General features: G+C 43.1%; 1 protein-coding gene across 9 annotated transcripts in view; it reads left to right on the top strand.

The window, feature by feature from the left end:
- Nucleotides 1-12601, top strand: part of LOC126922007 (very low-density lipoprotein receptor-like) — a 63917-nt gene that overhangs the window by 21964 nt on the left and 29352 nt on the right. For 8 of the 9 annotated variants that reach the window (XM_050734144.1, XM_050734149.1, XM_050734147.1 and 5 more), the window contains one exon: nucleotides 8252-8374. The exons of the other annotated variant lie outside the window; for it this stretch is intronic. In XM_050734144.1, the coding sequence (XP_050590101.1) occupies nucleotides 8252-8374 (123 nt within the window). The remainder of the gene's footprint in view (nucleotides 1-8251; nucleotides 8375-12601) is intronic. 9 annotated transcript variants of the gene reach the window in all.

The following is a 12601-nucleotide window of genomic DNA, read 5'->3' as shown; positions in this document are numbered from 1 at the left end:
CGATATTTTCCGTTTTCGGACAATTTGGTGAAATTTCACGAGTTTGTCGAATTGTAGCGAAACGAGGTAGCCGGATTATTTCGAGTAACGGTAGCACGGCCAAAATCTCCGTGGCATCAGCCGGGTTTGGTCGTGTACGATTACTCGACTGGAGAGCATGCACGATCTTTCTTGGAGTTATTGCGGCGCATCGTGGTCGAGTTTCGTGGCGGACGACGCAAAGATATTCGAACGCGTGAATATCGCGATATCGGCCGAGAAATAGGCACGTTTTACCGTGAAAAATTGTTAAATTTTTCAAGGCATTCGAGTAGGATCCTCGTCGTAGGATACTTTCGTGTACAGCGATGGCCAAAGGTATCGTAGTTTAAAGGGGTAAAATTTTACGAAATTTATTTTCCACGTAATTTCACGAGACCGAATTACAAGTTTTGACAAGGAGAATGAATACCTGGTACGCGAATCGAATCGGGCCAAATCGACTCGTGCGATTATAAGGGATTAAGGGACGACATATACACCTATCTGTAGGATGGTAAAAGGTATATCTATCGTTGAGATTTTTTCCCGACGAAACTAATGGAATTTTAAATTAAACTTTTTATCGTTCGAACGGTCGTGTATATAGATGTTGTAACGATCGTATAAATTTGATGAAAAAATATGGGGAAATAACGCCGGAACCGTAGAAGCTTGCAGCGTAAGGTGTAAATTCTGTATCGTTTGTAACTGAACGGAAAAAGTGATTTGATTTTTCAGATATACCAACAGATCCGATGTTTGTTGCAGGCGACTACAAAAATATTTTTTTTTTTTTTTCCTCGCGAAATAACGGTTATGCGAGATTCCAGTCGCGATTTTTTCCCCGGAAAATACGATCCTTTTTATATACCGAAAAAGGAAGAAAGAAAGAAAACGAAAAAGGAAGAGAAAAAAGAGAAAAAGAACCGCAGAGATATCGAAAAAGTTTTACGACAGATCGCGCAAAAATATTAAAAAGTATAAAGATAATTGAATGTAAAACAACTATCAGCTTTTTTTTTTTTTTTTTTACGTCGGTTTAATAGTTCCATGGTGTTTTTATCGGCAATTTGTTTAAAAAAAGGGGAAAAAGATAAACGCTATTTCGAAAAATATGCGTGGAAACGGGTATAGAAATTTATGCACAACAGGCTGCGTGAATTTGTACCATCGTAACGTCGCGGCGCTATTTCTAGCGTGAAATTTTGCAAACATATTCCGCGTACAATTCTGGTGTACGGTTCTTTCTGTAAAATTCTGCGAAAATATTTCATTTTTCCGGGCGAAATGTCAGTGTCAAATTTTCGTCAAAATGCCAACGTCGTCGATGCTTTATCTCGAAGATGCAGACGTCGATGTCTAAACAACAACGTTAAAAGGTTTAATTCCACGAAATGATTTTCGCGTTGTCCCACGTGAATAGACGAGGAACGGAACGGACAATCGCATTACGAATCATTATTTCTCCATCGCTGCGACAACAAAAGCTCGAAGAAGGAAATATATTTTCGACGCGAGATAAAGGAGAAGACGGCAGGAAAAAGACGTCGAAGCGGGAATAGGCAACTTACGGTAGATTCGTTCGATCGCGCGATGACTCGAAAGTGAAATCGCGTTGGTAGGGACGAGCGTGCAAGAAACGATCGACGCGCCTCTCGAAGTGAAAAAGCGGCGTACGAGGAAACAGGAAGTCGATGGGGCGGTCGACGACGGAACGCGGACGTCTCTTACGCTATTCGCCTGTCGAATCGTTTAAGCTGATATACGCACACCCGGCTGAGTATAGAAAAAGGATCGATTTTTTAAAGCTATTTCTATCCAAATATATTTTTCGAACCTACTTGACCGTAATAATTTATTCGAACGATGGACATTTTTATACTTACCTGTCGTTACTTACACGCGCGCGCACGTATATTTGGACAAAGAGTCTCGCGATATGAAATAAAATAAGCGTTTAAATAGCGCTATTTTCGTTAAAAACGCTAAAATAAACGTCGGCTTTTAAAACGAACGAAGGGATTTAATGTTTGCCGCGACCGAGATTGAAAATATTATTTTTCCCGCTGGATCATAGCTATCGCAGATTTCAATCGTGACTGGAGAATTACTCGTATTGCCCGGTATATTCCGCTCGATAATAGCGTTTTAATTGCATTTTCGTAAAAATCGCGTCTATCGATCGTGTAATTTTCAATAGACGCGGAAGAAAAAAGGAGCAATCCGATACCTTCGCTCGTATCGTGTTTACTTCTCGCGAAGATTAACAAAGCGTCGCAGAATAAATATCAAACTTCATCTTTGATTTTCGCTGTTTCCCCGTTCATTCGTCTCGCATTATCTTATCAAAGGCACGCGGAAACGTATTTTTCTGCCGGATCGACGAACGATCGACGTACTCTATTCTGCGTCTTGGTAGATTTTGCGTGGTCAGCGCTTTTGCGTTCGACATTCGTTGTATCGTGTATTTCTTTATGTTAAACGGGGTAAGCCGAGTGAATCACGTATCGCGTTTTCGATAAAAATCGCCATTCTATCGTATAGCTGTGCGATGAGAAACGAACGCGATACGTTCCGAAATAAAATGCTAATCTTTTTCATGGGTTGCCGCGTAAGGCGAATTTAATGGCGTGGAGGTAGCGAATTTTAGACGCTCGTTGTATCCAAAGTTGCGTGTCTTCTTAGCCCGTGTCTTAACCAGCTGTGCGAACGGACGAATCCTCGTATCACGTTCTCGTCGACTCTCCGTCCGATTCTCACTCGTTTCTCTTCTTCCATCGTTGACAGATTGTCCGAGTTTGAAAAAAATACGAACAAACGTTTTCGATATTCGGTCCGGTGCTATTTACAGATCGAACGTTGTTGGAAATGAAAGCGCGACTGAAAATAAAAAGACTCGAAGGTCGCGGTAGGGTTAAGCGAATTTTCCTTCGGCGATTTCTCTTTCCCTCGTCGTGGCAAGTTTCAACGGCTTCTCCGTATCGTCGATAAAACGTGGACGGATCACGTGGACCCTAATGCGATGCGATTTAACGCGTGGCCAATTACGTAGTTACTTTTGCGCCAGTCCGACTTCCTGGATTCCGGTTCGATCTGCTCTCTGGCCGATTGCCGATTGTGCAACGGCGATTTTTTCGTTCCATTGGCAGATAAAAGTGGCGACTAAATACGTATCGTGGCATAGCTTCAGGGGTAAATTATTACGTCTACTTAAATAAGAGGAAAAATTCATATAAACGTATATCTGATATGACCTTATTTTCGAGTTAAAGCTGCTTTTGCGTTGCATCAGTGGCTCGACTGCCTTCGCAGAAACTCTTTCGACCGAGTATTTTTGTCTCTGATACAAACTTCCGACTATATTATATTGTACTATCACGTGATTTACAAATGACGAACTTGCGTATTCGTATCGTTTCTTCGCTTTCTACGTATCTCTGTATCTATATTCGTCGAATTAGTCGTTTAACACGTACATGTACCGTTATCGCGTGATTTGTCGTAATCTGCGAGTTGTTTCCTAGTCTCCGAATCAAAGTGAAGAATCCCGATCAATTCGAATCTATGCTTCTACGATCGGACGAATTTTCTTCGCGAAAGAACGAACGTCTCGCGTTATAGACTTTTCCATTCGTTCGAGTCGATCGACCACCGAATACGTATGATCGATTCAACGTCATCTATCGAAAACTTTAAGCACGTATTTATTTGGCAGATAAAATTCCAGCTGGTGAATCGGAGCTTCGAGCTGAACGATCGATCGAGCTTGTAACTCGGCATTAGTGGCAAATTATTCAAAATTTAAAAGAAGCACGGTCGATTAATTCGACTCGTGACAAGCTCGTACGTTCGAACGAACCTTCTTTCCTCTTCTCGTCCGGTCGATTCGTCTCTAGAGTTATGTCCGTGTATTTTTAAATAGCCTGGTACGTTGATCGATGGCCGAGAAACAAAAAATCGGATTGTTCGCTATGGATGTTTGGCGCCAGAAATGCGCAAACGATAAAGTATCGTAGTCCGGTGTTGTCATCGAGCCGATCGTATTTTAACCGTGGCACAGCAGTGCTCTTTAAAATTCAATGAAACGAACGGAAAAATCGCGGAACGAGCCCCTTGAAATTCGCGTGCGACTTCATTTCGCTTTGTTCCCTTCCAGTTTGTTTCAAACTTTCTCTCTCTCTCTCTTTCTCTGTGTGTGTGTGTGTGTGTGCGTGCCTCGTTCAAGCGTTTCTCTCGGTGCTCCTCCCGAGCTTAATATCAGATTTTAATATCGGAATTTTTTTTCATCCGGTCGTTGGTTTTTAGCCACGTCTCTCGAGCACTTCTGTTCGAGGCCAAACGCGACTCGCGCCAGCTTAGCCGACAAGTCGGCGTATCTGGGTTCAGCCTAAATAGGTAATTCAACTTCCATAGGTTCTCGGATGTCGCGCAACTATAAATCGAACTAGAGCATTGGCCAACCGGGAAAAAAGGTGAAATCGCGAACGATACTCGAACGTACTCGAACGTACTCGAACGTACTCGAATCGCCGAGATAATTGGTCGATTAATTCCTTCTCGTAGATAGCCAGACGATAGCCTAAATGGAAAATCAAACTTTCGTTCGACGAACGAAAATATTTCTTTGCCGATGTTTCTCTGTTATCCGGAGGGTTCGATAGGAACGTGGTACGAGAGCGTTTTTCTTTTTTTTTTTTCCTTTTTTTGTTTGGAAAAAAAAGAAGCAAGAAAGAACGAAACGAGACGAATAGAGGAAACGAACTATAGAACACGCGTTTATCTAGAGGATTCCGTTTTCAATTTTCAAGATTTTCTGAATATCTATTATAACGCGTTTTTATCGTTTCTACTACGCAGATTTTTTTTCCGCCAAAGTTTAAAACGTTCGCTATCACGGGAAATTGAAGCGAAACGTCCACCGCAGCGGATCGTGTTTGACTCGAGAATATATCGTACTTTTGTACAATTAAGCGATACAACGTATTCCTATCGTAAAGAATATGTAAAACATTTTTTACGAATCAAACGCGTCAGTCGTACGTATAAAAGTTTCGTTATATAGAAAAGTTATTTCCGCCATTGTACGTATTATATCTATAACGGTATATTAAATTTCGTATCGTTCGGTACTACTGTCGCATAAATAGAAAAATTGTATGCCGCGAGAAGGAATCGCGCAACTCGATGAAAACACGCGTTTCAGTGGAAAATAAGGATATCAACGTACGAATCCTTTTTACAGCCACCGTGATATTTTTTTTATCTCCTAGCTTAAAATTAGATCCAAGTCGATTCTTTTCATACGTTTATATCATTTTCCCTGTAAACTGGTCGGTTGTTCGAGGCGGTTTAAAAAGAATCAACGCGACAGGAATTTAGCAATTGCGTTTTTTCCTAACCAAATACCGTAAGGTTACGGTTTCGGAATCTAATTCCTGCTCGCAGAACATCAGCAAAATTTGATTCGAATACGACCAACGCGAGTTTCGGTGGAAATAAAGTTCAACTGTGAATGGAGTATTAACAAGTGGTATTAAATAGACTTAGGACAGGATATACGAAGTTAGCATACTGGTATTTAGGTACTCTGTAAATCTAACCTTCCAATCTACGACGAATTTAAACATCGAATAAGGATAAAACGTGTTCTTTTTTTTCACCGTTTTCAATGGTCGTTGTACGATTTCTTTATACGTTACGTACGTTAGATAAGTGTATTTTCCTCTATTTTCTACGAGTAATTGATATTTTTCTGCAAGTTTCGCTTATTCGTAAAACCGTCGAGTTTTATTAATAGATGACAGATTAAAGAAGAATATTTGCGATATCAGCGTATTTTTCAGTCTACGAAGTTGACCAACGTGCTTTCTAAACGTCGTCGATCAAAGATTAATATTCGTTATATTCGTTGCGATATTCGAGCGACAACGACGACGATGGAACGAAGCGATCGCGAGACCAAAGATTTACAAAAATCGCCAAAATGCTCGCCCTCTTCTTCCGCGGCGTAAACCGCGCGATAAACGAAAGTCCGTATACAAATATCATTGACGTAAATCATATTCAGAATACGTTTCGCTCTATAACGATCCGTTCCTCCACTTTTTCTCTCTGTATTTTTGTTCCGTTTATCTGATTTATCCGTACTCGCATTCGTCTGTATTACGCGTTTTACGGAAAATATTTTCTTATACGTCAAGTATACGTTTACGCGGGTATATTTTTTTTTTTTTTAAGTTTAACGTAAACGAGAGGGAAATAAAAATAAAGGATAAATGTCGAAACAGTTTGGCGAATCATTGCGTACGATATAGATAAATACGTCGTCTCTCTGGAACGTTCGATTTCATAGAAACTGAAAACTTTCTAACGCGATATCCAACGACTCGTCTAGACAATCGATCGTACGATTATACTACGTACAATTTTATTATGAAACGGAGACTGTGCGTGGTTCGCGCCAGGCCGAGACGCATTAGCCCTCTCACCGCGAGACGCGAACGCCATTCTGACGCTGTAACCTGGCAGGATTGCGTGGATCGTTGTAACAGTTTCGTCGCGTTATTATTCGTTACGGTTTGCGATGATCGGTCTCGTCGGTGTCCTTGATCTTACGCGCCGCCTCGACGCTTCCCGATTCAGCGAAATCGCGCCTAACAAATATCCGTTAGACCAGACGAAAAGCAACGATAATCGCGTCTCGTTGGTCGCTGGTGCTCGTCGTTCGTTCTCCCTACGCGGCAGATTCGTGTGCGTGCGTTCTACATCTATATCGGCGTGGCTGTCCTCAGGCCCATATATAGGGGCCCCTTTACTCGGTCGCTGGCTTACAGCATCCGCAGCCGTCAGCGCGAGTGCATCGTCGTCTTTCTCGCGGTGGTCTCGTTGTTTGAAATCGCTTCGAATCGTCGGCAGAATCGTGTCGATTATTTTTTTCTTTTCCCTCTTTATCTGTTTGTCGCGTTAGGCGATCAGGGCGATCGCGTCGCAACCGCGTCGCAACCGCGTCGTAACCGCGTCGTAACCGCGTCGTAACCGCGTCGTAACCGCGTCGTAACCGCGTCGTCCACTGAGCCGCAAGTGGTGCACGGAGCAACGGGAGAGCTTTTCGCGAGTTTCCTGCCGTCGTTGCCCAGTTTCCAACCTTTTTCCACCCCTATTTCCTTCGTCGTTCCTCGTTTCCGTGTTCCCCGGACCGTCGTGCAGTGATCTCGACCGAGTACGGGGAAAAAAGAAAGATAAGAAAACGCGAGAGCGGAGCAAGGAGATATAGATATATATGGAAGATACTCGCGGTTGAAAAGAGAAATCTTTGGCCTCTGTGGGACGGTAGGAGCCTGGACGAAGAGAGTCGATTTATTGGAAAATCGTTTCACGGACGATTGTTTGGTCGGAGATCCGGAAGGTGGTTTGGTGGCGGTAAATCGGTGGCCAGGCCGGGGTAGAAAAGAGGCGAGAGAAGGGGGATAAGAGTATTGTGATTTCGGTGAGATCTCTGCGGAGCGGCGGGTGCGGGTTTTTCGGGTGGGCGAAAAGGATTTTCGTCGGTTCGCAGGGTTACGAGAGCCGATGAAGCTCGAAAGATGCTCTGAATAGATGGTCCCGGTGTTTCGGTGCTATCTGCTACTTTTGCCTCGCTGGCTCGACCTGGCATAGTTTCGCCGCCGCGGTAATCGCGTATACGGCGTTTTATCGGCCGTTTCGCGTAACGCTTGAAACTCCGTGAGCCGCGATAAAACGATCGACGGACGATTTTCTGCCGTTGCGATATTAACGAAGAGAGGAAAGGGTGAAAAAGAAGAGAGAGAGAGAGAAGCTGGCAGCCGAGTACAACAGCGGAACCTTTTGCAGTACATACGCAGGGGCGAGAAAAGGGCCTCGTAAAGCGTTGCGCGTTGAAAGCTTTTATATTGGATCAGCGATTAAAGTAGCGGCTGCGAAGGTGTCGAGAACCGTGGTGCCGCTCTGTCTCTCCCCTCTTCACGGTGATACACGGGATATACGCGAATGTTCGTGTACGCTTCGTACGACTGAAAAAGGGACTGGTAAAGCGCACATTCTCGCGAGAGCATGCGGTTCCCTGGTACATCGATGCGTCTTTTCAACGACGCGTCGCGATGCACGTGCACGCTGCTGCCGTTGTTGCTATTGCTCCGATTGGCGTGCGTCGTACATCTCGTATCGGCCATCGGCGACGATTATCATCACGACTACGAACGTGCGCTTACAGGTCAGCACAAGTGCACCGACTCGGAGTTCAAGTGCACCAACGGAAAGTGCATACCCGGAACCTGGCACTGCGACGGCGAGGATGACTGTTACGATGGCTCTGACGAGGATCCGACTGTCTGCAGTAAGTACTTGTTCTTACGTTCTCTTCTTTTTTTCTTTCCTTCTTCGTCTTCTTTTTCTTCTTCTATCTTGTTCGATGGAACGATTCCATTTCCTCTCTGTGTCGTAGTTAGTTTTTAGCAACGATACGATGGTTATGACCGGAATAAATTCGACTCGAAATGATTTTCAATTACGCGGCCATGCAAGCTGACAATGGAATTGCGAGGATTTTCAGATTCCGGGTGTAGATCGCGAGATTTTCAGACGGTTTTAAGAGAATATTTTCGCGCAAAGATTTTTCCCATATTTCTCTTTCCTTATTCCGTGGTTCTTTTCTTCCCTCTTCTTTCTTTCCGCCCGATCATTTTTTATCGTTAACGAGCTCCCAAGGAAAATACCCCGAGGTTTCTTGCACTAATTTCGCGATAAAAAGTTCCCTTAAAAAGTACGTCGCAAGTACGTTCTTTCGTCGGATATAAAAATTCGGAGACCGTGGATGGATCAAGGATTAAGGTCGCATTTATACCGAAGGTAAACAGAGAACGCGATCGCCGTACGATTTCGATCAAACGTTTCTCGATCGATATAGTTTTTTTCGTCGAGTAAATGTTTTTGCGCTGTCGGTCGAGCCGATCCGAAAGAAAATATTCGTTCCAAGTTCGTTTTCGTTACTCGCGTTCGCTTTTTTCGTTTTCCAAGCAACTTGCCCGGCAATTTGTTCGCATCGGCCATCGGATCGTTCCCCTTTGCTCTCGTCGTTGAGATCTCGATAGCCTGTACGGTACAGGTACGCGAGGTAAATTCCTTTCTTCCGAATATATGGTCGCGATACTCGGCGATGAACGGTTGGAACCATGTCGCAGAATGTACGATCTACACCCTGCAGCGATATTAATTACACGAACCGGAGTCAGCTATATTAATCGTAGACTGTCTCGGAATTACGAGAGTACGAACTTGGGTTGGCTGGTGGAGTTTGTAAAGTCGAGCAACGGGCTTTCCACCAAGACGAGAACGTTTCGTAGGTGCGAAATATCGTTGCTCGGCGGTCTTAACGTTTTTCCTTTAAAAGATTCATCGTTATGATTTCGCTGGAAACCGAAACGGACCGAAGCCGACGGTCGTAGAAGTCGCAGGATCGTGAATCGTAAATGAGACTTGCGAAACGTAAACGTCGAAGAAAGCTAGACTCGTCGATGTGGCTTAACGATTGGCTTTTATTTATCGCGTAATAATCGCAACCTTTAACGAGCAATCGACCACGTTTATTTATGAAAATTAAACGCGCGAGCGTTTATTTTAAGATAACCCTGACCAGAGTCTTTCGCGAGATCGCTCCCTTTTTTCATTACGTTTTTCATATTACCATCGAGCGTGTAAGTTATTATTAATCTCTGTCTATTCTTTTCGACAAATTCCACTAGCCAATAACTCTCTTTTGCGCGTATTCGCAATTTTCATCTTTTCTCGTCGTTACCACTTTCGTTAATTGTTATCGACTCGTTCTATCCTAGTGATATCTATATTTTTTGTCGTGGCCAAAGTAAGCGAAGATCGTTTCGAGTTGCACAGGCTAAAAACCACGCGCAACCGGGGACAGCTGTGGAGCTTCCAGAATTTTTAAATTCCTACATTTTCGTATTTAATTCGCAACGCCAACCAACGCACACGCGCTTACACGTCCGTGCAAAGTATTTAATGGAACGATACGAATGAATTTTGTTTCCCCGGTTGCGCTGTAAGCTCATTTGTTCGCGAATGGAACCGGCTAAAAAAGAATACATATATATTACGCGTATGTATACGTAGCTTTGTACGTATAGTGTCCGACAAACGTCCGTCGAAAGTATTCGAACGCTCTTAGAGATTTTTTAGGTATTTGTCGTACAAGATATTTTGAAATCTCGTTGGCTCTCTAAAGCGACACGACTGCATTATATCGATAAAATCTGAAACCAATCTCGAACCGTATATACGATGGAAGCTACGAGACATCGCAAGCATACCCTTCGCAAACATTACCAAAGTATTCGTAATTATTTGTTACGTCAAGAAACGACGATATTTCGCGATCGTATACCGTATATCGTATATACCAAGTTTTTTATGACAAGTATGTTTGTCGTATATTCCAGTAAGCGTACGTTTACGAGAAATGTCTGGCAATTTTTCTATGTATTTTCGGATTGGTTTCGAATCGTTTATGCTGCCACGATGACGATAGGTCGTGTCTCGTTGCAACGCCAAGGAAATTTCAAACCGTTTCGTACAATGCGCGTGATATAGCCATAAAAATTTTCCGTAGCAAGTGCCGGAATACTTTCGCGAGCCGCTGTACGTACACCTCGGAACAAAAGTCTCGGTGCGGTCGCTATGCCGATCGCAGGATTGCAGAAATTAAAGCGCGTAACGAAGGTAACGAGAAACGGCGTGTAATTTGGAATTAATATCGGTATGCCAACGATTTTGTTGGAACACGCGTGCAGCTTGAAATACATACTCCGGGCGAATTATCGAAATTATCGAAATATTAGAAGCAAATGTCTCGAGACTTTTGAGCCAGAGTATACATACGTACGATATATGCGCATGCACGTTAGCTGCGTCTGGATGCGCGCAAGAAAACTTGGTTCGTTACGTTTAACGGCGAAATTATTTGTGGAAGTAAATCGTATCGGTAAACAGAGAATTATTTCGACCGTGGCACACGTGCGCGCGTGTTTTGTTCAAATATCGGTTGGTTCCTGAGAAAGAGGAAGACAGAGAGAGAGAGAGAGAAGAGAGAGAGAGAGAGAGAGAGAGAGAGAGAGAGAGGAGAGAAAGAGAAAAGTTGCCGTTTCATGGATTCAGATAAACCATCTCGCATCGACGTGATTAGCGCGTTTCATATAATTCTTATCGTACTATTTTACGCTCCGTATATATCTCGCCATGTCTTGCATCTGTGTGTTTGTATATTTTGTTCATATGTATAAATATATATTTTATTATTTTCCAGAGGTAGATTGTTGCGCGATATCGCGTTATTAATAATAACAACGGCTCGTTCTGATTTCGTCGGGCAAATACCGAATTAATATTCATGCTCGTGCATTTCCAGCCACGACATATATCCATCCGCGATAATTAATATTCAATTATAATGGGCTGGTATGTAAATGCGGGGAAACGGTGCGCGCCACCGCTGATTACTTTCCCGTTTTGGTAATTGTCCGCGCGATCGTCGCTCCATCACCATTATTTACAACTATTCGACCAATTACGCTTCTCAAGCTCGTTTCCCGCGAATTACGATCGGTTACGATTCCGTTACACGCGCACGATCGCTCGTCGAAATTCCGTCTACGTCCTGTAAAAATTGGAAATGTCATTTTTCCGTTTCGTATTCCGTTACGTGAAACATTTTGGAATTTCGTTGGCATCGTAATGAAACGCGGCTTTCGCGATTACGTTGGTCGAGATTCGGAATTCGTTCGCGATATAAGCGATAGCAAATTCCAAGCAATAGTACATTTTCCAGAATAATACGTAGCCTTGATCGTCATTTTTCTCTGCATTTCGATTCGCGCAGCCGAGAGATTCGCCCGTTAGGAACGCGTCAGAGTTTCACCGATATTGTTCAACGTCGATATTTAAAAAATGCTGGAATACGCTTAATAATGCTCGAACGTATCGTATAATACGCGTACAATGAACCGTTTAAATACTTTTACGATCTTTCGGATATATTATTCGCGTCAAACTCTATAGTTTCAAGCGTGTTTCAAACTCTACCGACGCAACGACGATAGTCGTGTTTCGTCACGGTGCTAACAAAGTTTCAAAACGTTTCGTATTACTCGCTCGTAATATATTCGCAAGAGGTTTCCACGACTGTTCCAATATTTTCGCGAGCAAACGTATCGAAATAAAATTTGACAGAATTTCGCTGCAAAGTTGGCGCGTTTGCTCTATAGATCAGGGAATAGATACGTTGCTATGCAAAGTTGTGTACGTTTTGCTTGGATAAAAATGGCCTTTTTGTTCTCAGAAGGGGTATGAAGAATTATACGGTCTGTAGTATCGATCGAACGTTAGGGAACTGCTTCTTAACGGCGAGAGACAGGAAACGAGCAGATGAAAATTACGATAAAGTAGGTCATTGTTACGACCTTACGTTCGAGTCGAGTTAAACGCGTTAATGTTTGAGAAATTCCTACGAAATATACATTTTTGAATTTTAAAGAGAGTTTCGCAACACTCGTTA

This window comes from Bombus affinis, chromosome 11, assembly GCF_024516045.1.
Source record: "Bombus affinis isolate iyBomAffi1 chromosome 11, iyBomAffi1.2, whole genome shotgun sequence".
Classification (NCBI taxonomy): Eukaryota; Metazoa; Arthropoda; class Insecta; order Hymenoptera; family Apidae; genus Bombus; species Bombus affinis.
The sequence above is the reverse complement of the archived record's forward strand: the minus strand, read 5'-3'. Positions and strand labels throughout refer to the sequence as shown.